The 27728-nt window shown below is 40.6% G+C and overlaps 1 protein-coding gene across 1 annotated transcript in view; it reads right to left on the reverse strand.

Moving 5' to 3' along the window:
- lrrtm4l1 (leucine rich repeat transmembrane neuronal 4 like 1) overlaps nt 1-27728 on the reverse strand; it is a 148532-nt gene that overhangs the window by 80761 nt on the left and 40043 nt on the right. Inside the window, exon 2 of the mRNA XM_061980860.2 lies at nt 7544-9168. Coding sequence (XP_061836844.1) covers nt 7544-9168 — 1625 coding nt within the window. The remainder of the gene's footprint in view (nt 1-7543; nt 9169-27728) is intronic.

Below are 27728 nucleotides of genomic sequence, written 5' to 3' on the forward strand. Positions count from 1 at the left end.
CATACTCTCTGAGCACTCCCCACAGGACTTCTCGAGGGACACGGTCGAATGCCTTCTCCAAGTCCACAAAACACATGTAGACTGGTTGGGCAAACTCCCATGCACCCTCAAGGACCCTGCCGAGAGTATAGAGCTGGTCCACAGTTCCACGACCAGGACGAAAACCACACTGTTCCTCCTGAATCCGAGGTTCGACTATCCGGCGTAGCCTCCTCTCCAGTACACCTGAATAGACTTTACCGGGAAGGCTGAGGAGTGTGATCCCACGATAGTTAGAGCACACCCTCCGGTTCCCCTTCTTAAAGAGAGGAACCACCACCCCGGTCTGCCAATCCAGAGGTACCGCCCCCGATTGTCACGCGATGCTGCAGAGTCTTGTCAACCAAGACAGCCCCACAGCATCCAGAGCCTTAAGGAACTCCGGGCGGATCTCATCCACCCCTGGGGCCTTGCCACCGAGGAGCTTTTTAATACCTCAGCAACCTCAGCCCCAGAAGTAGGAGAGCCCACCACAGATTCCCCAGGCACTGCTTCCTCATAGGAAGACGTGTTGGTGGGGGTATTTTACTTGAACTAAGCAAAATTATCTGCCAATAGAACAAAAAATGTTGGTTTGTCAAGACTTTCAAAAACAAGTAAAAATACCTTAAAATAAGTATATTCTCACTAATAACTAGTGCACTTTACTTGATAGAAAAAAGAATGAAGAAACCTTTTTTTCTCACATTTTTTTCATTGAAAAAATTTTGAGGCTCACCACCTGCAGAAAACATTAAAAAAATGAAACTCAGTAGCCGATATTGACAATAAAAAGTAGTTCTCGCAGTTGTTGGATATGAATTCAAACCATAACCAAGCATGCATCACTATAGCTCTTGTCTCAAAGTAGGTGTACTGTCACCACCCGTCACATCACGCCCTGACTTATTTAGATTTTTTTGGTGTTTCCCTTTGTGTACACTGCAAAAAGTGAAATCTAAGTAAGATTAAATATCTCAAATAAGGGTGGTATTTGCTTATTTTCTGTCTGATAAGATAATTCTTCTCACTAAGCAGATTTTATGTTCGAGTGTTTTACTCGTTTTAAGTGTTTTGGTCCTAAATGATCTCAGTAAGATATTACAGCTTGTTGCTGAGATTTGATGACCTATATTGAGTAAAACATGCTTGAAACTAGAATATCAAGTGTTGCAAAGCTGTGTCATCAACACTCACAAGTATAAAACTACTTTTTTAAAGTAATCATTTCTTATTTCGAGCATGAAAAAAAAAAATTATGACTTTGACACAATTATGTCTCATAATTAAAACAGATGACAGCCAAATGGACTTTGCTGTTTTATTTTCAATGAAACAATAGAAAATAGGTACTCATGTAGTACAGTTGGCACAGTACAGCTAACTGACAGATAATATTTAAACATTTGATATTTCAAACAATTTTGAACAGAAATAGTTCATGCACATTCAGATAAATTCTTCAAAATTACAATTAAATTAATAATTATATATATATATATATATATATATATATATATATATATATATATATATATATATATATATATATATATATGTCTTAATAAGGTTATCCAAAAAATAGTGCTCGATACCGTAGTAGAGCGCAATATATGTATGTGTGGGAAAAAAATCACAAGACTATTTCATCTCTACAGGCCTGTTTCATGAGGGGGGGTACCCTCAATCATCAGGAGATTTTAATGGGAGCATTCGCATACCATGGTTTATATAGGGCACAGAGTGGGTGGGTACAGGCTGGCCTAGGGGCGTGGTGATTGGCTCATGTGTTACCTAGGAGGTGTTTCCGTCTATGGCGGCATGTTGTTACAATTTCGCTGCGCTTGTTGAGGGATGACAGGTCTGGACGGTAAATAATAAACAGTTTCTCTTTCAAGCATAGGTTGCATCTTTTATTACCACTATTGTAAGGTGTGCTGGATGCAAGAATTTGCCATGTTATTGAATATTCAACATTATTGTCTTTGAGGTCCCAAATGTGTTTGCTGAGTTCTGTGGTATTTCGCAGGTTTTTGTTCCTGAAAGAAACCTGATTGCCCTCTCAACGGGGGGTGCTTACAAACATCAGTTGTCTACCAATCTAAGGTAATACGCAAGGACATTAACACATCCGACACATATGTAGGATTAACCGAGGGAGAATTCAAAACCAGATGGAACAATCACAAGGCTTCTTTCAGGAACAAAAACCTGCGAAATACCACAGAACTCAGCAAACACATTTGGGACCTCAAAGACAATAATGTTGAATATTCAATAACATGGCAAATTCTTGCATCCAGCACACCTTACAATAGTGGTAATAAAAGATGCAACCTATGCTTGAAAGAGAAACTGTTTATTATTTACCGTCCAGACCTGTCATCCCTCAACAAGCGCAGCGAGATTGTAACAACATGCCGCCATAGACGGAAACACCTCCTAGGTAACACATGAGCCAATCACCACGCCCCTAGGCCAGCCTGTACCCACCCACTCTGTGCCCTATACAAACCATGGTATGCGAATGCTCCCATTAAAATCTCCTGATGATTGAGGGTACCCCCCCTCATGAAACAGGCCTGTAGAGATGAAATAGTCTTGTGATTTTTTTCCCACACATACATGTATATATATATATATATATATATAATGCGCACTAACTGACTGAAAGAGCACGCACTTGGCGCGATGATGTCACGTTATCGATGGAAAAATGCATTTTTAGACCATGTGATTTGCCTGAGTGGCTAGTAGACCCCGAGAGTAACAAGTGGTTGTCTTGTTGCCTTTCCATTAAGAACAATAAATTAGTTTTTAGTATAAGTTTGCTGGTTTCAAGAAATGTAATGCCGAGCGCATATCATTATGTCAAGATAATGGCACTAGCATTTACTTCATTTAAGAATATTTTTCAACATATTGAGAAAAAAGGTTTCATATTTATTTTTTCTATCAAGAAAAGTGCACTAGTTATTAGTGAGAATATACTTATTTTAAGCTAATTTTACTTGTTTTGGAAAGTCTTGACAAACCAAATTTTTTTGTTCTATTGGCAGATAATTTTGCTTAGTTCAAGTAAAATACCCCTCATTTTTGTATTTTTTTTCCTTGTTTTTGAATACTGACTTTTTGCAGTGTAGTGTTTTAGTTTTTGTCTTGCGATCCTATTTTGGTGGCTTTTCCTCGTGTTGGTATTTTCCTGTCGCAGGTTCATGTCTTCCTTGAACGCTATTTCCCCGCTTTGTTTTCGCAATCAAGACTATTTAGGTTGTGCGGACGCTATCCTTCTTTGTGGGGACATTGTTGATTGTCATGTCATGTACGGATGTACTTTGTGGACGCCGTCTGCTGCTCCACACGCTGTAAGTTTTTGCTGTCGTCCAGCATTCTGTTTTTGTTTACCGTATTTTTCGGAGTATAAGTCGCTCCGGAGTATAAGTCGCTCCGGAGTATAAGTCGCACCGGCCGAAAATGCATAATAAAGAAGGAAAAAAAAACATATATAAGTCGCACTGGAGTATAAGTCGCATTTTTGGGGGAAATGTATTTGATAAAAGCCAACACCAAGAATAGACATTTGAAAGGCAATTTAAAATAAATAAAGAATAGTGAACAACAGGCTGAATAAGTGTACGTTATATGAGGCATAAATAACCAACTGGTATGTTAACGTAACATATTATGGTAAGAGTCATTCAAATAACTATAACATATAGAACATGCTATACGTTTACCAAACAATATGTCACTCCTAATCGCTAAATCCCATGAAATCTTATACGTCTAGTCTCTTACGTGAATGAGTTAAATAATATTATTTGATATTTTACGCTAATGTGTTAATCATTTCACACATAAGTCGCTCCTGAGTATAAGTCGCACCCCCGGCCAAACTATGAAAAAAACTGCAACTTATAGTCCGAAAAATACGATACTTTGCAGCCAGTTCAGTTGTAGTTTCGTTTTGCATAGCCTTCCCTAAGCTTCGATGCCTTTTCGTAGCGCACTTACCGGCACTCGCCTTTTGTTTATTTTCGGTTTAAGTGTGAAATACCTTTTTTACCTGCACACTGCCCCCCGCATATTGTGATCACGACTGTGGAGGGGGGCGTGGTCGGCGCGTTTTCTGCAGGAGCAGGGTGTGCCAGGGCCGGCTTCGAAACACAGCTGACTAGATTGCCCAGCTGGGGCTATTTATCTAATCACCTGTTGTTCTTATCAGTAGCGGCCAGGAGCAGAAGGAAAGAGGGTGGTTGGAGAGACGTTGGAGCAAGCAAACCAGAGTGACGAGGACTGAAAAGTCGAGGGAGGTGCTACAACTCATGATTAATAAAACTTTGTTGAACCCTGAACGCCGGACTCCCGTGCAAGTGTGTGTGATCAGAGGAACCCACTAGAATAGGGGTCGGCAACCCGCGGCTCCGGAGCCGCATGCGGCTCTTTGATCATTCTGATGCGGCTCAGCAGCTTACTTGCTGAACCCCCCCAATTTTCCCGTGAGACTTCCGGATTTCAGTGCCTCTCGCAGAAAACTCCCGGGATTAATATTCACCGATTTTCACCCTTACAGCTATAATAAGGGCGTGCCATGATGGTACAAAATTTGGCGCTCTCTACAATCTGTATTAACAGCGTGCCATCCCAACACTTGTTATACAATATACATCTTCTGCTTAAACTCGTACGTGACAGCAAGGCATACTTTGTTAACAGCCACACAGGTTACACTGACGGTGACCATATAAAACAACTTTAACACTCTTACTAATAATGCGCCACACTTTGAACCAAAACCAAACAAGAATGACAAACACATTTCGGGAGAACATCTGCACCTTAACACAACATAAACACAACAGAACAAACACCCAGAATCCCATGCAGCCCTGACTCTTCCTGGCTACATTATACACCCCTGCTACCCCCCCTCCGTGCGTCGGTTGAGGTGGGCGGGGTTTGGTAGCGGGGGTGTATAATGTATCCCGGAAGAGATAGGGCTGCATGGGATTCTGGGTATTTGTCCTGTTGTGTTTATGTTGTGTTACTGTGCAGATGTTCTCCCGAAATGTGTTTGTCATTCTTGTTTGGTGTGTGTTCACAGTGTGGCGCATTATTAGTAAGAGCGTTATAGTTGTTTTTTTTATACCGCCACCGTCAGTGTAACCCACTGACGTATAGGCAAATGCTAAGGGCGCCGTCCATCAGGGGGCGCCACGCCAGTGCCACAAATGTTGGAGAAAAAAAAAGAAAAAAAAGAAGTTGGTACTATTATTTCTAAATACAAAAAATAATCCCACGTTAATTAAAATGCAAAGTAAAGCCTATTTAACAGAAATATTATTTGTTACAACATTACGCCCCCCCCCCCCCCCTCCCCCTCCTCCCCCGCACGGTGCGCCCCCTCCCTTCCCGTATCATGACTCTTTTTGGACGTCACCACATCAAAAAATCAACACAAGATGCCAAAACTGTCAGGTGCCCAGGGAAGAAAAAAGAGAAAAGAAGAGGAGGAGAAACGAGAAAAGACAGAGGTAGCAGGTAGGTAGCGTTAGCCTACATGAAATTATTTGTCTGTTACAGAATGTGATAGTAACCTGGCTTTTTAGCATTAAGCTAATGTTACATGATTCGGCAATTGCTAATCAATAAATAGCTAGTTCTGTTTTAACGTCGGGTTAATATTGTGGAGGGGGCTAAATTGTTATGGAAAATAATATTGTAACGTTAGGTAATTACAGTACTCCCACTTTACATTCCTCAGGGACATTTCTTTCTTTCTTTAGTTTATTTCGAACATGAACACACTTACATCATAATACATCACACAATTTCATATCATTTCATTTTACATCATGCCCGAAAAGGAGTAGGAAGAAGCAAAGCTTATTTAATCCTACCCCTTTCCCATTTCAAAGCGTTTACAAATATATAGAATCATTTACTGACCTTTTTATATAATAAAATAACATCTATGAATTAGTATACAACAGTTTTGTAATATGTAATTAATTAATTAATTCAGTCATTATTAACATACTGAGATGAAGAATATCTTATTTTCAATAAGGTTGAAAGTATTTCTCATAATTCTTCTTCTTTGTACTCTGTAAGCACTATTATTTTGAACAACCTCTTAAACTGGATCATATCAGTACAATTTTTAACTTCTTTACTTAATCCATTCCATCATTTAATTCCACATACTGATATGCTAAAAGTTCTAAGTGTTGTACGTGCATATAAATGTTTGTATTAGATCTTTTAAGCAGGTGTTTTTTGTTTACATTGTTATTGCCTTCTGGTTAGCTAATGTTTGCCCTGCAGGTAATCGTCACTTTTCCACCCAGATTGGTTAGGGCCTGGTGTAACCTATGTGGTTGTTGAACAAGTATGCCTTGCTGTCACCTACGTGAGCAAGCGGGAACGCCATACAACGTGTAGCTGATCAGGCACGCTGGTTGTAGTGGGTGCTATATGCTGTACCATCACGGCACGCATGTCGCTGACAAGCGTCATTCATTTATAACCCGCGTGCCGCACCAGTTTTCAAATCCCATATAATGGTGTGGGCAGCGTGTCTGAGACCCCTGGTTTATACATAGCACAAAGCAAAACGAAAACTTTGTATGCAGTGTTATTTCATTTAAAATTTCAAAAAAATGTTGCGGCTCCCGTTGTTTTCTATAATTTGCGAAACTGGTCATGATGGCTCTTTGACTGGTAAAGGTTGCCGACCCCTGCAGTAGAAGGCAACTTCTACAACGACAAACCATGTTTCCGACATCTACAAAGGATGATATGTAAGAGTATTACACGGTTACTCTGCCGAGCTCTAGACAGCACAGACACTCAACAACGGCACATTTGCGGATTATAATTACTGGTTTGCAAAAAATATTTTTAACCCAATTAGGTGAAGGTCCTGAGTAGTCTTGGGTTCAATCCCGGGCTCGGGATCTTTCTGTGTGGAGTTTGCATGTTCTCCCCGTGACTGCGTGGGTTCCCTCCGGGTACTCCGGCTTCCTCCCACCTCCAAAGACATGCACCTGGGGATAAGTTGATTGGCAACACTAAAAATTGGCCCTAGTGTGTGGATGTGAGTGTGAATGTTGTCTGTCTATCTGTGTTGGCCCTGCGATGAGGTGGCGACTTGTCCAGGGTGTACCCCGCCTTCCGCCCGATTGTAGCTGAGATAGGCTCCAGTGCCCCCCGCGACCCCAAAAGGGAATAAGCGGTAGAAAATGGATGGATGGATAGGTGAAATTACATAATCTCCCACGGCACACCAGACTGTATCTCGTGGCACAGTGGTTGAAAAACACTGGTTTACAAAACATAATTTAGAGGTATCATCTTAAAGTTAAAACCTGAATAATTGGAGGTGGTAAATGTTTGAAATCAAAATGTGAGTCACGGTCGGTGAGGTGATTAATGAGTGTTCTTTGCTGATTTACCTTGCTGATGAGCCTTTGCATTTTGAAATTGATTTCATTTTTTTTTAGGCAGACGCGATGGATCATACCTCACACTCCCTGGAGCTAGAAATTGTGCAAGTGCAGGAGCCGGTGCCGTTGCCGAGCACGTCCAACGCCTCTGGGGCGGCAGCCGGGTTGTAGCTCATGTAATACTCTTGGAGCTGGGTGCTTAGGTCCTGCTCTGGCTCTGGGCTCTTTTTGCGACACTTCCGTCCCACCATGGATCGTTGCTGTAGCAATCTGGTGGCGCCCGGGTAGCGCCGCCACAGCACGTAGACAATTGTCAAAATTAGAGACATGCTGAAGAAGAGTGCCACGCTTCCCACCACCACTTTGTGTAGAGTCATGTGCTCCATCTCTGGAGGGAGTATGTGAGTGGGCTGACTATGAGCTACTGAGTCTCTAGGATCTTTGCTCATGTGCCCTGGGAGTGTAGGATGGGGAATTGGTAGAGGCCCGACGGGAGGGAGTGGACCATAGGTCGGTGGCATTAGTGGAGACCCGCTTGTCGGGGCAAATGTGGGCTCGTTGGTGGCTTCCGAAAAAAGCTCTGACATCGGCGAGGGTGTCTCAGTGAGAACGTAATCAGTTTCCTCACAAATACCATGGTTTCTTGTGGCATCCATTATTTTCTCTCCTTGGAGATACTTGGGGCTGCTGCATATCATCGTGGTGTCTTTCGTGCCGCGGAAATTCCTCAACCAAGCCACGAGCGGACAAATGCCCGTGGCACAATCCCACATGTTCCCGGCGAGGCTGATGGAAGTCAGCGAGATCCAGGCTGACACCGCCTCCTGTGACACGTTGGACAATTTGTTGGATTCCAGGTTGAGAACTTGAAGGTTGGGCAAGCAGTGGAACACAGCCGGATCCAGGGCCTGGATCTCGTTTCCGGATAAATCGAGTTTCTGCAGCGTATACCACGTCCATGGAAGTCCCTGGTTGACGACCTTAATGCGGTTCCACTGCAAATAAAGTGATCTTAGGTTGGCGAGTCGGGGAAACAGGAAAAAGTTTATCCGTGTGAACTGGTTGTGCTCAAGATGCAACTCCATCAGCTTCTGTAGCCCTAAAAATGTAGTGCGCGTAAGAGCCTTGATTCGATTGTAGCCCAAATCCAGAAACTCTAAACTCCTGCACTCGAGGAACGCTCTAATCGGGATGTTAGAGAGACCATTCGAGCGTAAGTGTAGGTTTTGAAGCTTCCGCAGCCCATGGAATTGTCCCGGCTGCAGGATTTCCAACTTGTTGTATGACAAGTCCAGACTACGGAGGTTGGGAATTCCGTGAAAGGTGGAATTGTGCAGAGATACGATCTTATTGGAACTCATTATAAGCTCTTTCAGCCGGCGGACTCCCTGGAACGCTCGACTGTCGACCGCTGAAATCTGATTGTGGTCCAAGTATATCCAGAGAAGCTGACCTAGGTGAGCAAACTGATATGGTAACAGGGTGTGCAGTTCATTATAGCGCAGGGAGAGGCCCTGGCACCCAACGGAAATATTTTCCGGGACATCTAAGAAGCCAGATGAGTCGCAATGAACAGTTTTCCCCTCGCAACGACAACTGTTGGGGCATGTACGCTCACCAAAGCTCAACAATAGGGGAACCCGCAAGAGGAGGAGGAGAGGAAAGAGGAGATGTGTCACTCGGCCATCATTTAGCATTGAACCTGGAAGGGAGCAGAACAAAGAAGAGTATTATTAACCAATAAACCACAACAAGTCAATTCATAATAAATGATAAATAAATAAATAAATAAATTATTATTTATTTATTTATATATTATATATATATATATATATATATTTAATTATTATCATTTATTATTTATTTATTTATTTATTTAGTATTATTAACCAATAAACCACAACAAGTCAATTAATAATAATACAAGTCACAATTAATTTAAACAACAATAGCAATATAACATCAATAAAATTCAGTTTTTCTGTTTTAAAATATTGTAATTGTTTTTTCACCTAAAATGTAATACATTTTTAATTAAATGCAAATATCCTCACATTTATTGGTGCAATAAATCTTTGGACCATTTTTACCAGTATTTTAGGTCAAAACATAATAACTATAAATGTATCAAAAAGTGCTTCAAGTTTTTTTATTTTTTTATTTTTTATTTGACCCACTCAAAGCATGATTTCACTTATTAAATTAGGAGTTATTGTGCAGAAATATGAGGAAATAACTACATTCATTAACGGTATTACAATAAATATCAGTTCTAATAATACATAATTTTGGATACAAAGAACATTCAAACACTTTAGTTATTGAATCGAAAATACTGAAATTCCACCACATAGTGAATTTGCAAACAGCTAAAAATGATACACGAAGCAAATATAATCTGCTACCCAAAAATATACAACAATTCTTCTCAACAAAAGAGGAGAAATATAATCTTAGAGAAAAATGTAATGTAAAACATTTGTATGCACGTACAACACTTAAGACCTTCAGTATATCAGTATGTGGAATTAAACGATGGAATGGACTAAGCAAAGAAATCAAACAATGCAGTAATATAATCCATCCATCCATCCATCCATCTTCTTCCGCTTATCCGAGGTCGGGTCGCGGGGGCAGCAGCCTAAGCAGGGAAGCCCAGACTTCCCTCTCCCCAGCCACTTCGTCCAGCTCTTCCTGTGGGACCCCGAGGCGTTCCCAGGCCAGCCGGGAGACATAGTCTTCCCAACGTGTCCTGGGTCTTCCCCGCGGCCTCCTACCGGTCGGACGTGCCCTAAACACCTCCCTAGGGAGGCGTTCGGGTGGCATCCTGACCAGATGCCCGAACCACCTCATCTGGCTCCTCTCGATGTGGAGGAGCAGCGGCTTTACTTTGAGCTCCTCCCGGATGGCAGAGCTTCTCACCCTATCTCTAAGGGAGAGCCCCGCCACCCGGGGGAGGAAACTCATTTGGGTCGCTTGTACCCGTGATCTTGTCCTTTCGGTCAGAACCCAAAGCTCATGACCATAGGTGAGGATGGGAACGTAGATCGACCGGTAAATTGAGAGCTTTGCCTTCCGGCTCAGCTCCTTCTTCACCACAACGGATCGATACAGCGTCCGCATTACTGAAGACGCCGCACCGATCCGCCTGTCGATCTCACGGTCCACTCTTCCCTCACTCGTGAACAAGACTCCGAGGTACTTGAACTCCTCCACTTGGGGCAAGATCTCCTCCCCAACCCGGAGATGGCACTCCACCCTTTTCCGGGCGAGAACCATGGAGGTGCTGATTCTCATCCCAGTCGCTTCACACTCAGCTGCGAACCGATCCAGTGAGAGCTGAAGATCCTGGCCAGATGAAGCCATCAGGACCACATCATCTGCAAAAAGCAGAGACTTAATCCTGCAGCCACCAAACCAGATCCCCTCAACGCCTTGACTGCGCCTAGAAATTCTGTCCATAAAAGTTATGAACAGAATGGGTGACAAAGTGAAGTGAAGTGAAGTGAAGTGAATTATGGGCAGCCTTGGCGGAGTCCAACCCTCACTGGAAACGTGTCCGTAATATAATCCACTTCAAGAAATTCTTCAAACTTAAAGTGTTTACAAAGTACAAAGAATAAGAACCATGATAAACATTCTGAATTTATTTCATCCATCCATTCATCCATCCATCTTCAACCGCTTATCCGGAATCGGGTCGCGGGGACAACAGCTTCAGCAGAGACCCCCAGACTTCCCTCTCCAGAGCAACATTAGTGACTTCGTCCTGGGGAATCCCGAAGCGTTCCCAGGCCAGAGAGGAGATGTAATCCCCCCATCTGGTCCTTGGTCTGCCGTGGGGTCTCCTCCCAGTGGGACGTGCAACGAGGACCTCCCTCGGGAGACGCTCGTGAGGCATCCGCACGAGATGCCCGAACCACCTAAGCTGGTTCCTTTCCAAGCGAAGGAGCAGCGGCTCTACTCCGAGTCTCTCTCGGACTGAACTTCTCACCCTATCTCTAAGGGAGATGCCAGCCACCCTTCTGAGGAAACTCATTTCGGCCGCTTGTATCCGCGATCTTATTCATTCGGTCATTACCCACACTTCATGACCATAGGTGAGAGTAGGAATGTAGATAGCTCGGTAGACTGAGAGCTGAGCCAGAAGGCAAAGCTCTCGTTTCGTTACAACAGTGCGGGCAGAGAGACTGCAATACTGCCCCAGCTGCTCCGATTCTCCGGCTGATTTCCTTCTCCATCAAGACCCCGAGATACTTAAACTCCTCCACCTGGGACAGAGTCTCGTCCCCTACCTGGACTGTACAAACCATCGGTTTCCTGCTGAGAACCATGGCCTCAGATTTGGAGATGCTGATCCTCATTCCAGCCGCTGAACACTCGGCTGCGAACCGATCCAGTGAGAGCTGAAGGTCACGAACCAAAGGTGCCATCAGGACCACATCATCTGCAAACAGCAGTGACGCAACCTTTAGCCCCCCGAGACGTATACCCTTTCCGCCATGGCCACGACTCTGCCTAGAAATCCTGTCCATGAAAATCCCAAACAGGATAGATGACAGAGCGCAGCCCTGGCGGAGACCAACCCCCACTGGAAACGGATCCGACTTACATCCAAGCACCCGGACACAACTCTCGCTTTGGTTGTACAGAGATTGGATGGCCCTCAGCAGGGTTCCCCTCACTCCGTACTCCCTCAGCACCTCCCACAAGATCTCCCGGGGGACCCGGTCATACGCCTTCTCCAAATCCACAAAGCACATGTAGACTGGATAGGCATACTCCCAGGCCTTCTCCAGGATTCCCGCATTTATTTCATCCATCCCTTCATTTTCTAGATAATCTTACTCATCTCACCATATGAAATATAACTTAATTCACTAATTGTTATTTATTTTTAATAGTATTACCATACTTGCCAACCCTCACGAATTTTCCGGGAGACTCCCGAAATTCAGCGCCTCTCCCGAAAATCTCCCGGGACAAATATTCTCCCGAAAATCTCCCGATTTTCAGCCGGAGCTGGAGGCCACGCCCCCTCCAGCTCCATGCGGACCTGAGTGAGGACAGCCTTTTTTCACGACGGGAGGACAACAGGGTGACAAGAAATAAATCATCCAGACTAGAGATAAATTGTATTATTATGTTTATTTTACCTAAAAATAAATATATTTATTAATTTAAAAAAAACAAAAAACAAAAACATTTTTACTATATTTTGCTAAAAACATCAAAATGAATTGTATTTTTATTTGTATGTTTTCTGACTCCTTATTACATCCAGCCATAGAATTATACATTAAAATAAACATATTTGAAATAATTAATTTTAAATTATCATAATAATTCATTTAAAATGACCATATTTAATTATTAAAATAATTGCTTGTTTATCAACAACTTTAGCATTTTATTCATTACATTTTGAAGCTCTCAGAAGCCAAGTTATGTTATATTCCTTAAAATGTATTTATGCAAGTTTGAAGTATCAATTATCTAAACACAGTTTTGTTTGCATATTTTCAGGATGTAGATATATATATATATATATATATATATATATATATATATATATATATATATATATATATATATATATATATATATATATATATATATATATATATATATGTATATGTATGTATATATATATATATATATGTATATGTATGTATATATATATATATATATATATATATGTATATGTATGTATATATATATATATATATATATATATATATATATATATATATATATATATATATATATATATATATATATATATATATATGTATATATATATATATATATATATGTATGAAATACTTGACTTGGTGAATTCTAGCTGTCAATATACTCCTCCCCTCTTAACCACGCCCCCGCCCTCAACCACGCCCCTGTTCCACCCCTGACCACGCCCCCACCCCCCACCTCCCGAAATTGAAGGTCTCAAGGGTGGCGAGTATATTGTGAATAAATTGAAGTGAGCAAAAGTTTTAGCAACTACTATGTAAAGGAAAAGGGGTAGGATTAAATAAGCTCTGCTTCTTCTTACTCCTTTTTGAACATGTCGAACAGAGAAACTGGAAATTGTGATGCATCATATTGTATGCTTGCATGTTTCGAATAAACACTCAACTCAATTAAGTTGTTTTCTCAAAATCATGCAGAACAAGCAGCAGTTTATCCTGTTTAAAATGAGAATATGTAACTGAAAAAAACGTTGACTACCGTTGAAGTAAGTGCACCGATAGAGAATGTAAGGTAAATTGATGGTGAGTCAATGGGAGTAGGGACAGAGTGTCATGTGAAAAATACGTGCTAATAATAAATCTCTTGATCCCTCTGAGCCATAAATGCACCACCGCTTCTATCTTCTCCATTAGCTGCTCTGTGAAGTGGCTAAGCGTTCCATGTACTGCACACATTCATAAGTTTTCTTAAAATGATATTCCCATCACGACATTAGGAAGGGTCTTTCTTGGCATACTTGCCAACCCTCCCGGATTTTCCGGGAGACTGCCGAAATTCAGCGCCTCTCCCGAAAACCTCCCGGGACAAATTTTCTCCCGGAAAATCTCCCGAAATTCAGGCGGAGCTGGAGGCCACGCCCCCTCCAGCTCCATGCGGACCTGAGTGACGTGTTGACAGCCTGTTCACACGTCCGCTTTCCCACAATATAAATAGCTAATGATGGAGGGCGAGTTCTTGGTTTCTTATGTGTGTTTATTGTTAGGCAGTTTCATTAACGTCCTCCCAGCGCGGTAACAACACACAACAACAGCAGTCAAGTTTTCGTCTACCGTAAAGCAGTTCGTCTGCCGTAAACAGCGATGTTGTGACACTTTTAAACAGGACAATACTGCCATCTACTGTACATGCATATGTGACCCACCCATAATGTGTCACATTTTTGTGTTGATTTATTTATTTTATTTTGTGGTTTGAATTCGTTTTTGGAGCTGTCATTACACATGTATCAGTATTCACATTGGTCAGTAGGAGGCAGTAGGGCGTTTCTTCCCAATTGAATGCTATCACCTGCAGACCGGAAGTGTCTTGTCATTCTGATGAGCGCGACCAGTCTGTGAACAATTGAAATGTCCTGTGTGCTTTTTCCTCCTGTAGTAGATGAGTAGATGAGTGTTATGTGTGTGTATATGTGTAAATAAATGAACACTGAAATTCAAGTATTTCTTTTATTTATATATATATGTAATAAAATATATATATATATATATATATATATATATATATATATATATATATATATATATATATATATATATATATATATATATATATATATATTTATATATATATATATATATATAGCTAGAATTCACTGAAAGTCAAGTATTTCTTATATATATATCTTAACCACGCCCCCAACCACGACCCCCGCCCCAACCACACCCCCTCCCCCCACCTCCCGAAATCGGAGGTCTCAAGGTTGGCAAGTATGGGGTAGGGACAAGGTATGTATACAAAACCCAAACCCAGTGAAGTTGGCTAGTTGAGTAAATGGTAAATAAAAACAGAATACAATGATTTGCAAATCCTTTTCAAATGATATTCAATTGAATAGACTGCAAAGACAATACACTTCAACTTAAACTTTGTTATTTTTTGCAAATAATAGCTGATAAAGTTGAGGAATGCTCATCAAACACTTATTTGGAACATCCCACAGGTGAACAGGCTAATTGGGAACAGGTGGGTGCCATGATTGGGTATAAAAAGCAGCTTCCATGAAATGCTCAGTCATTCACAAACAAGGACGGGGCGAGGGTCACCACTTTGTCAACAAATGCGTGAGCAAATTGTCGAGCAGTTTAAGAACAACATTTCTAAACAAGCTATTGCAAGGAATTTAGGGATTTGACCATCTAGAGTCCGTAATATCATCAAAAGGTTCAGAGAATCTGGAGAAATCACTGCACGTAAGCCATGATATTACCGACCTTCGATCCCTCAGGCGGTACTGCATCGAAAAGCGACATCAGTGTGTAAAGGATATCACCACATGGGCTCAGGAACACTTCAGAAACCCACTGTCAGTAACTACAGTTGGTCGTTACATCTGTAAATGCACGTGAAAACTACTATGCAAAAGCGAAAGCCATTTATCAACAACACCCAGAAACGCCGCCGGCTTCGCTGGGCCCGAGCTCGTCTAAAATGGACTGATGCAATGTGGAAAAGTGTTCTGTGGTCTGACGAGTCCACGTTTCAATGTATTTTTGGACACTGTGGACGTCGTGTCCTCCGGAACAAAGAAAAATCCGGTTTGTTATAGGCGCAAAGTTGAAAAGCCAGCATGTGTGATGGTATGGGGGTGTATTAGTGGCCAAGGCATGGGTAACCTACACATCTGTGAAGGCACCATTAATGCTGAAAGGTATGTACAGGTTTTGGAGCAACATATGTTGCCATCCAAGCAACGTTATCATGGACGCCCCTGCTTATTTCAGCCATGTGTTACAACAGCGTGGCTTTGTAGTATAGTGTGGCGCATTATGAAGCCTAAAATACAACAAAGGAGACCCCCGGACTGTTGAACAACTTCAGCTGTACATCAAGCAAGAATGGGAAAGAATTCCACCTGAAAAGCTTTAAAAATTATGTCTCCTCAGTTCCCAAACGTTTACTGAGTGTTGTTAAAAGGAAAGGCCATGTAACACAGAGGTAAAAATGCCCCTGTGACAACTTTTTTGCAATGTGTTGCTTCCATTAAATTCAAAGTTAATGATTATTTACAAAAGGTTGATATATGTTTCTCAGTTGGAACATTAAATATCTTGTCTTTGCAGTCTATTTAATTGAATGTAAGTTGAAAAGGATTTGCAAATCATTGTATTCTGTTTTTATTTACAAATTAAAAAATTAAATTAAAAAAAATTAACGTGCCAACTTCTGTGGTTTTGGGTTTTGTATGTACCTGTATATATTTTTTAACCTGGCTTCATAGTGTGTTCCTGAGTCCGTCACTTATTGACGTTTCTGCATGACGGCCGCTTTAATTGGCACACATTGATCGAGTATAGATTCCTGCATAGACAGAGGATGGACACAAGTGTATTTTAGGCCCCCATGTGAGCTTTAACAGAGTCAGTAAAGATTTTCACTTTGAATGAATGGACTCACAATCATCCATGCTGTGATCTGAGTCTTGTGTTGTGAATTAGAGTCATTGTGTGACTCTGCTCGGCGACACAAAGTGACGTACAATACTTCTCTAAACCATAAAGAAAAACCTAAAAAAGAAATGATGAAAAGCAGTAGAAGGCTTTAAAAAAAACCCTCAGTAGAGATGTGGTCTGATACACATATTGTCCTTGATTTTCCAGCAAAGCTTGACCAATTGTAGCCAGAGGGGCTTTAGTTTGTTCACAAAGCAACGCTTGGAAAGCTTGACAAATGTTACAATTCTAGCATTGAATCGGCTGTGTAATTGCCAGAAATGTCTGTGAAGTCTGCAAGTTAAAAATCCAGTTTTATTCAAAGGTATAGTTGGCTATAAGCTTCAAATTGCATGTTTCAGAACCATACCTGCCAACTTTTGAAATCAGAAAAACCTAGTAGCCAGGGTCCAGGTAGGTCCAGGACAAAGTCCTGGTGGGGGGTTGAGGCTTCGCCCCCCTGACGCAAAATGATTATTAGCATTCAGACAGGTTAAAATGTTGCTAAAACCATCACTTTTCTATCAGTCACAGTGACTTTTCAAAACAAAAACATTACAGCAAAAATCATATGGGTTGATTGACATGTTTATTCTGTAAGCTAACTTCAATAGTTTGAAATTATTTTGACAGTTAATGCCAGTTATCCTGTCAACCTTTCACAAGACTTCAATTTGTTAATTGAAAGTATAAACAGTATAAACACCTTTTACAGTAAACAAATGGTAAAACAGTACTAAACAATTCCATTAAAAAAAAAATTGGTGTCATTATTAACTTTCTGTCCAAGCTTGTATAATCTACTGCCTTGTTCAATTGTAAAAAATATTCTGTGCCTAAAATTCACATTTCTATCACAATTATCATACTGTAAACATGGTAAGCTAACTTCATTAAAATTAATAGTCCTGTCAATAGCATGGAATTACAATTCAAATGTAGTTTTTTTGTAAGCCTTTCAAAAGAATTCAAAATATGAACAATTAATGAAAATTAATTTAAGCCATCAGACACTTGAAAAGTGGCACATCACATCTCTAATGTAATCATTTGAACTTTTCAACAGAAATAGCACTGCAAAAATATTAAGGACATACTTCTGTATTTTGGTAGTTATGCTGTCAACATTTAACAAGATTTCTTCAAATTGGACTTGAAAGCATAAATAGTATAAACCCTTTTAACAGTATGTCGTGCTGTGAAATACAGCCGACAGGATTGCGCACCAAACACGAAGCAAGGCCAAAGCGCGTGCGGTGCAGGAGAACAAAGGACTTCTTTCATTTAAGGTTTGTGATAAACCATCAAACTCATTCGTTAAAAGGACTCTATAGTAATATAAAGCGAATTTTTCTGGACATTATCATGCAAGAAAAGTTTATTTTTGGGACCGCGATCACCGCGTAATGATTTTTAAAGGTTGCATTACAAACATTTAACTGTCCCATGTGATCAGCCAGTGCGATTGGAAGTCCATGCTCAATTATTGCCTCCGTAAATAAAACTTCGGCATTCATCACATCCAAAGAATCTGTTTGGGCGACAAAAAACGTTGAAAGTTGTCCACTTGTATCGCTAGCAACGGCATTAGACTTGTGTTTTTTTGTCCCAACGTGGTCTTTTACATCGCTAATTCCTCCGTGTCCGATCGAAAAATCTTGTCTGCACAAGGTGCAATTCGCGTAGTTTTCACCCTTTTTGGAACGGATAATTATTCCCGCATAGGCTTTTGAATATTCTTCACGGAATGACTGCAGTTTTCTATTCGGCTTAAGACTCGTTTGCGATTTTTCTCCGGCTGATTCCATGATCGTTCGCTCGTTTGGAAACAATGGCAACTGGTGCCTCGTGCTTGGCAGCGGTGCTAAAAATAGCCTCGCGCATGGCATTCGGAATGGCTCGATAGGAAGTTACGGGAAGCAGTGTCGATTGTCATTGTTGTTACGCGATTTCGTGAATAAAACTTTTAATAAAATATATTTTTTTAATTAATGAAAAAACGTATTTTTTATCACTGCAACCGTAACCCGGAATAGGTTGATGAAAACCGTACTAATTACAGGAAAACCGGAGTAGCTGGCAGGTATGCAGAACCAAAAAATACAAAAACACAACCATCGTCTGGGATGTGTTACTGTTGGTGCCAGCTGAGGTTATATGTGTTATATATACCGTATTTTTCGGACTATAAGTCGCAGTTTTTTTCATAGTTTGACTGGGGGTGCGACTTATACTCAGGAGCGACTTATGTGTGAAATGATTAACACATTAGCGTAAAATATCAAATAATATTATTTATCTCATTCACGTAAGAGACTAGACCAGGGGTCGGCAACCCACTCTGATGCGGTTCAGCAGCTTACTTGCCGATCCCCCCGATTTTCCCGGGAGACTCCCGGATTTCAATGCCTCTCAAGAGAACTCCCGGGATTAACATTCTACCATTTTCACCCTTCCAGTTATAATAAGGGCGTGCCATGATGGTATAACATTTGGTGCCCTCTACAATCTGTATTAACAGCAAGCCAGCCCAATCCCTTGTTATGCAGTATGCATCTTCTGCTTGCACACGTACGTGACAGCAAGGCATACTTGGTCAACAGCCACACAGGTTACACTGACGGTGACCATATAAAACAACTTTAACACTCTTACTAATAATGCACCACACTTTGAACCAAAACCAAACAAGAATGACAAACACATTTCGGGAGAACATCTGCACCTTAACACAACATAAACACAACAGAATAAATACCCAGAATCCCATGCAGCCCTGACTCTTCCGGGCTACATTATACACCCCTGCTACCACCAAACCCCGCCCCCCCCCTCTGTGCGTCGGTGGGCGGGGTTTGGTAGCGGGGGTGGATAATGTAGCCCGGAAGCGTTAGGGCTGCATGGGATTCTGGGTATTTGTCCTGTCGTGTTTATGTTGTGTTACGGTGCAGATGTTCTCCCGAAATGTGTTTGTCATTCTTGTTTGGTGTGGGTTCACAGTGTGGTGCATTATTAGTAAGAGTGTTAAAGTTTTTTTTTTTTTTATACCGCCACCGTCAGTGTAACCTGTGTGGTTGTTGAGCAAGTATGCCTTGCTGTCACCTACATGAGCATCAAGCAAGCGAATGCCCCATACAACGTGTGGCTGATCAGGCACGCTGGACGTAGTGGGTGCTATATGCCGCACCAGCATTCAAATTCCATATTCAGGTGTGGGCTGCATGTTTGAAACCCATGGTGATTTAAACATATGCACAAAGCAAAAAAAATACTTTTTATGCAATGTTATTTCGTTTTAAATTTAAAAATGTATTAGTGGCTCCCATTGTTATCTTTAATTTGTGACACTGGTCAAAATGGCTCTTTGACTGATAAAGGTTGCCGACCCCTGGACTAGACGAATAAGATTTCATGGGATTTAGCGATTAGGAGTGACAGATTCAATCAATTCCTTTACTGTCATTGTCATAATAACACTTAAGTCATACATGAACAACGAGATTTTGTTTGAGCTTTGTTTGGTAAACGTATAGCATGTTCTACATGTTTTGGTTATTTAAATGACTCTTACCATAATATGTTACGTTAACATACCAGTTGGTTATTTATGCCTCATATAACGTACACTTATTCAGCCTGTTGTTCACTATTCTTTACTTATTTTAAATTGCCTTTCAAATGTCTATTCTTGCTGTTGGGTTTCATCAAATAAATTTCCCAAAAAATGCGACTTATATATGTTGTTTTCCTTCTTTATTATGCATTTTCGGCCGGTGCGACTTATACTCCGGAGCGACTTATACTCCGAAAAATACGGTATATATATATATTGGCTCACCTGCACTGGCTTCCTGTGCACTTAAGATGTGACTTTAAGGTTTTACTACTTAGGTATAAAATACATTTAAATTTAATAGCAGCAACACATTGCAAAAAAGTTGGCAGAGGGGCATTTTTACCACTGTGTTACATGGCCTTTCCTTTTAACAACACTCAGTAAACGTTTGGGAACTGAGGAGACACATTTTTGAAGCTTCTCAGGTGGAATTCTTTCCCATTCTTGCTTGATGTACAGCTTAAGTTGTTCAACAGTCCGGGGGTCTCCGTTGTGCTATTTTAGGCTTCATAATGCGTCACACTTTTTCAATGGGAGACAGGTCTGGACTAGAGGCAGGCCAGTCTAGTACCCGCACTCTTTTACTGTGAAGCCAAGCTGTTGTAACACGTGGCTTGGCATTGTCTTGCTGAAATAAGCAGGGGCGTCCATGAAAAAGACATTGCTAGGATGGCAACATATGTTGCTCCAAAACCTGTATGTACCTTTCAGCATTAATGGTGCCTTCACAGATGTGTAAGCTACCCATGCCTTGGGCACTAATACACCCCCATACCATCACAGATGCTGGCTTTTGAATGTTGTGCCTTTAACAATCCGGCTGGTTCTTTTCCTCTTTGTTCCGGAGGACACGACGTCCACAGTTTCCAAAAACAATTTGAAATGTGGACTCGTCAGACCACAGAACACTTGTTCATCAGTCCATTCTGTCATGTCTGTGTAATCATGTTTTGTTTAGTTTAGTTATTGGACTCTTTAGTTTCTGGCTTTTCACTCCCTTGTCTTGTTTCCATAGTTACCCATTAGTTTCACCTGTTCCACGTTTGGACTCATTGTGCACTCTTGTTTGTCACCATAGCGACCCATTAGTTTTCACCTGCCCTCACGACTCACGCACCTGTCTTTAATCATGTCACTATTATTTAAACCCATTGTTGCCAGGAAGTCTCCCTGGCGACATCACACTCTGTTTACCTCTGCGTACTTCATGCCCTATCCAAGTAAGTTTTTTTTTAATTCATGCCACAGTTAGCGACTTTTGTTCATGTCCTTAGTTGTTTGCCCACGTGCAAGTATTGGTTTCATTTGTCAAGTTTGTACTTCCGCCTTGTGCGCGCCTTTAGTTTGTTCTTTTTGTTATAGTAAAATTAAATATGTCTTCACCTTCACGCCATGTCTGGTCCAAATGTTCATTTGCACCACGGGAGAACAAACCACGCCATAGTCCAAGTCTTGACACATCCTAGATGAGCTCGGGCCCAGCGAAGGCGGCAGCATTTCTGGGTGTTGTTGATAAATGGCTTTGGCTTTGCATAGTATAGTTTTAACTTGCACTTACAGATGTAGAGACAAACTGTAGTTACTGACAGTGGTTTTCTGAAGTGTTCCTGAGCCCATGTGGTGATATCCTTTACACACTGATGTCGATTTTTGATGCAGTACCGCCCGGAGGATCGAAGGTCACGGGCATTCAATGTTACGTGCAGTGATTTATCCACATTCTCTGAACCTTTTGATGGTATTCCGGACCGTAGATGGCGAAATCCCTAAATTCCTTTGTTCTTAAACTGTTCAACAATTTGTTCACGCATTTGTTCACAAAGTGGTGACCCTCGCCCCCATCCTTGTTTGTGAACGACTGAGCATTTCATGGAAGTTGCTTTTATACCCAATCATGGCACCCACCTGTTCCCAATTAACCTTATTCACCTGTGGGATGTTCCAAATAAGTGTTTGATGAGCATTTCCGTCAACTTCCTCAGTCTTTTTTGCCACTTGTGCCAGCTTTTTGGAAACATGTTGCAGGCTTCAAATTCCAAATGAGCTAATATTTGCTAAAAATAACAACGTTTTCCAGTCTATTCAATTGAATATAAGTTGAAAAGGATTTGCAAATCATTGTATTCTGTTTTTATTTACCATTTACACAACGTGACAACTTCACTGGTTTTGGGGTTTGTAGGTATGTTGTTTACACCAGTGACATGCGGTGAGGTTGATGGCTGGTGAGGCACTGACTTCATCACAGTCAGATTTACAAACATATGAACCCTAAAGAGTATCTTATTCACCATTTGATTGGCAGCAGTTAACGGGTTATGTTTAAAAGCTCATACCAGCATTCTTCCCTGCTTGGCACTCAGCATCAAGGCTTGGAATTGGGGGTTAAATCACCAAAAATTATTCCCGGGCGCGGCGCCGCTGCTGCTCACTGCTCCCCTCACCTCCCAGGGGGTGAACAAGGGGATGGGTCAAATGCAGAGGACACATTTCATTACACCTAGTGTGTGTGTGACAATCATTGGTACTTTAACTTAACTTTAACTTTACACATACAAACTGTAGCACACAAAAAAGCACATTTAATAAAAAAAAACGTTATTATGGTCTTACCTTTACTTAGAAATTAAGTCCATGCGCCACAACTAAAGCCCTCACTTAAACTTTCCACGTGCAAGATTGAATCTATTTTAAAAAAGTGTAACCGAGGGTTTATAAATGTCGCCTATACTGTATGAAACTACAAAATAACAAACACGGAGGCTCCAGTTTACACAAGGACCACTTTATTTACCTTCTTTCAAAAACCTCCGCAACGTGACATCCCTTCCGCTCTTAGCGCCTTCAAAATAAGAGCTCAAGGCATATACTGTATAACAGCGCATAACAGGAACTTAACATCACAAAGAGGAAAGCCCATGAAAATAGGTTACAAAAGTTATTTAATAAGAAGCCAAAAAGTGCAAAAACAATAATGTTCGTGTTGGAGGAGTTGTGAATTAGGTACACCTGCAGTCTGCAGGTGTATCTAATGTTGTGTTCCTGCAGTCATTCACAACTCCTCCAACACCAACATTATTGTTTTTGCACTTTTTGGCTTCTTATGAAATCATTTTTTAAAATAGATTCAATCTTGCACGTGGAAAGTTTAAGTGTGGGCTTTAGTTGATATAACAATTCTACGGCGGGGGTGCAGGAGGCGAGCCTCAGCCAGTGCGTCTTTTGCAGCCATTTTATGATCGCTCAGCACAAGAAATACTTTACACACATACAGTTGTTGACAAAATACACTGTACATTATATACCTCAGCTAACTAAACTATGGAAATGTATAATATAGTTCATATAGCAATACAGTCTCACTGCACAGCAGGCCAGCAGTTAGCCGAGTCATTGCGCAATCCATGTTGCGGCACTGAGTGACGTGCCTCAACTGGCTGCTGTTCACCGCACCGTCTCTTCTCAGTATTTGAACGGCAAATGGGAAAATTCAGCGATTTTGAATAAAAATAATCTAAAACCGGTGAAGTTAAATGGAAAATAACTTTATAGTATAATCACTGGATACATATAGCCATGTTTTTATTTTTTTTATTTTTACATTTTTTTTATTTCCATGATGGCAGGTGAGGCCCCGCCTCACCTGCCTCTAGTGACTGCACGTCACTGGTTTACACTACAGGTGTTCAAGTGAAAACAGCTCCAGTAAACTAATTTAAATAAATGGACTGATTTGTATGAGTGACATGCTGCTTCAATTTGTGGTTAATATAATGGCAATTTCCGACAATAGATATAAAAAAAACAAGGACCAAATGACGTGCACCCCTTATCTTGCTCTCTAAGGTATTTATAACTAAGAGAGAGACACGCAGCGGTGCTCTCAGAAGTTCCAAAAATACATTGTTTTATGTTGTCACCTAAAATTTGTCTCCCGTGGCGGCACGTTTTTTTTTAAATCCCCTAAAAATGAACCAGCTTTTCCAGCCCAAGGAATCCGAAAGTTTACGGCGGTCCCCGAAGAGTAAGCTGTCGTGTCGCTTGGCATTGTGCAGCACTTCATTTGAATGCAGAGTGTTCCATGCACCCATGCCATTATCCAAAGTGCCTGAAAAGGTTGGCCAAACATCGTGCGGGTCAAATTCTGAGGCACTCGAAACGAATGAAAAATGCGGCGGAAAACAAGCGTATGCCTTATTTCTAATTACCGTAAATGTTGTTTATACAAATCATAAAAGAGTTTGTTACATCTGCTCATTACCGTTTTATAATGTCAAGTGATTGTTGCGGGGAAATAGTACTTAAAGTGGCTCTATCTGACATTGGCAACTTTTTAACACTGCAAAAACTACTGAAAGTGAAAAAAAGTTAGTTTTTGCAGTTTGTGTCATCATGTTTTTGTTATGTTCTGTTAGTTTTAGATTCTATAGTTCCTGTTTTTGTGCACCCTTGTTTGTTTTAGTTACCATGGCGACGTAATAGTTTCACCTGCCTCTGGTGTTCGGGACACGCACTTGCTCTAATCAAGAGACCATTATTTAAGCCTGTCTTTGCCAGTCAGTCATCCTGGCATCATTGCTTGTTTCATGCGATACCACCGTTCAGTGTTTTTCAACCTTTTTTGAGCCAAGGCACATTTTTTGCGTTGGAAAATGCGGATGCACACCACCGGCAGAAATCACTAAAAAACGAAACTCAGTTGACAGTAAGAAGTCGCAATTGTTGGATATGACTTTAAAGCATAACCAAGCATGCATAGCTCTTGTCTCAAAGTAGGTGTACTGTGACTGTCACCACCTGTCACATCACACCCTGACTTATTTAGACTTTTTTTTGCTGTTTTCCTGTGTGTAGTGTTTTAGTTCTTGTCTTGCGCTCCTATTTTAGTGTCTTTTTCTCTTATTTTTGGTATTTTCCTGTAGCAGGTTCATGTCTTCCTTTGAGCGATATTTCCCGCATCTACTTTGTTTTAGCAATCAAGGATATTTCAGTTGTTTTTATCCTTTGTGGGGACATTGTTGATTGTCATGTCATGTGTGGATGTACTTTGTGCACACCTGTCTTTGCTCCACAGTAAGTCTTTGCTGTCGTCCAGCATTCTGTTTTTGTTTACTTTGTAGCCAGTTCAGTTTTAGTTTCATTCTGCATAGCCTTCCCTAAGCTTCAATGCCTTTTCTTAGGGGCACTCACCTTTTGTTTATTTTTGGCTTAAGCATTAGACACCTTTTTTACCTGCACACTGCCTCCCGCTGTTTCCGACATCTACAAAGCAATTAGCTACCTGCTGCCACCAACTGGTGTGGAAGAGTATTACACGGTTACTCTGCCGAGCTCTAGACAGCACAGACACTCAACAACAACAACAACACATCATTTGCAGACTATAATTACTGGTTTGCAAAAAAATACTTTTAACCCAAATAGGTGAAATTAGATCATCTCCCATGGCACACCAGACTGTATCTCACGGCCGCGGCAAATTGGTTGAAAAACACTGCCATAGTTCATGCTGCTCTTTTTCATGTCCGATTCCAAGTTTATGCTAGTTGTTGGATTCATGCCGTGTCCACGTAAGTGTTAGTTGTTTCATGCCGCAGTAAGTCTGGTTTGTTCCATGCCATAGTCCATGTTAAGTGTTTAGCTTCTATGTTTCCTGCGTTAAGTTTTTTTTTGTTCGTTAGCTTCTCGTGTGAACGGCACGCTTTTCTTTTGTTTGGTTGCGGTCTTTGTGATGTGTAGGATTAATTGAGACAATAAATATGTTCCTACCTGCAAGTCTTGTCCAGTCTGTTTGCATCCCAAAAGAACAAACCTCGCAGTAAGTTGCGACCCCCCCTTTATGACAGTGTATGTTTAAAATGTACTATATTTCCATATAAATCGATGGCGTTCATTGTGTCTTCTCAAATAGAACATTTTGGCAAGTAAGAAACCGTTCACACATCACAAAACAACCCTGTCTGACCTAGGGTTGTCACAATACCAATATTTTACTACTGGTACCGGTACCAAAATGTATTTTGATATTTTTCGATACTTTTCGGTACTTTTCTAAATAAAGGGCACCACAAAAATGGCATGATTGGCTTTATTTTAACAAAAAATCTTACGGTACATTAAACATATTTTTATAATAGCAATTTTGTTCTTAAATAAAATAGTGAACATACGAGACAACTTGTCTTTTAGTAGTAAGCAAGCAAGCACATTTAGCTGCTGACGTATGCAGTAACATATTGTGTCATTTATCATTCTATTATTTCGTCAAAATTATGAAGGGCAAGTGGAAGAAAATTAATTATTAATCAACTTGTTATTTTACTTACTGTTAATATCTGCTTACTTTCTCTTTCAACATGTTCTATCTACACTTCTGTTAAAATGTAATAATCACTTATTCTTCTGTTGTTTGATACTTTACATTAGTTTTGGATGAGACCACAAATATGGGTATCGAAGAAGATACAGGATCATACATTGGTCATAATTTAAGTCCTCATGTGTCCAGGGCTGTTTTTCCTGAGTTTAAAAACATAATATAAATTTTTTTTAAAAAGGAAAAAATATTTTATTCTTTTTGTTTGCAATTACAGTGAAAAAAAAGTATTTATATTGTTATATTTTTTGCAGTTCACGTAATAACTGGTACTTAATCCTTAGTTTATTCTTCCTCCGTGTCCTCCCTGCTATCCTGCACATTTCATTTTCGTTTTTTTTTTTAAATTTCCTCATCAAATGAAGGTATTTTTCTTAAAGTCGACTTTCTGGATTTGAGCGGAGTCGAGAGCGTCAAGGACGGATTTGAGGGTGTAATTAAAATTGTCAACAATAAAATGGCAGGGTGCAGGTAAAAAGCACTGGAGGACAGTTATTAAAAACGCCAATAAAATTTGCAGCCACTTCAGAAGTTAGATAGCGCTTCATCACAGTTTGCACTCAGGTCTCCCGCTGGATAGAAGCTGTGATATTAAATATCACAGCAGTGGTCAGACATTAAAGGACACACTGGTGGAGAGATCTTTGGTAAGGGTCAAATCCAGAGTTGTGTCCTCGGTTGTGAGTTGGCTGTGTCGATAATATCCATAAAATCTTTCAGATTTAAAAATTCCCTTGAAACAGGGTCTAAAACAGTATCAGTGTGTAGATTAAAATCGCCAGCTAAAATGATCAATTACCGTATTTTCCAGACTATAAAGCGCACTTAAAATCCTTATAACTTTATAGCCTTATAACCCGGTGCGCCTAATGTACGGAATAATTCTGGTTGTGCTTACCGACCTCGTAGCAATTTTATTTAGTACATGGTGAAATGATAAATGTGACCAGTAGATGGCAGTCACACATAAGAGATACGTGTAAACTGCAATATGACTCAAGTCGACAACACGAAAAATTGTATATGTTCCATTGAAAATATAGAACATTACACACGGCACTCAAAAATCTGTCAAAATGTTTTAGTAC

Source organism: Nerophis lumbriciformis, linkage group LG20 (assembly GCF_033978685.3).
Source record: "Nerophis lumbriciformis linkage group LG20, RoL_Nlum_v2.1, whole genome shotgun sequence".
NCBI classification, from domain to species: domain Eukaryota; kingdom Metazoa; phylum Chordata; class Actinopteri; order Syngnathiformes; family Syngnathidae; genus Nerophis; species Nerophis lumbriciformis.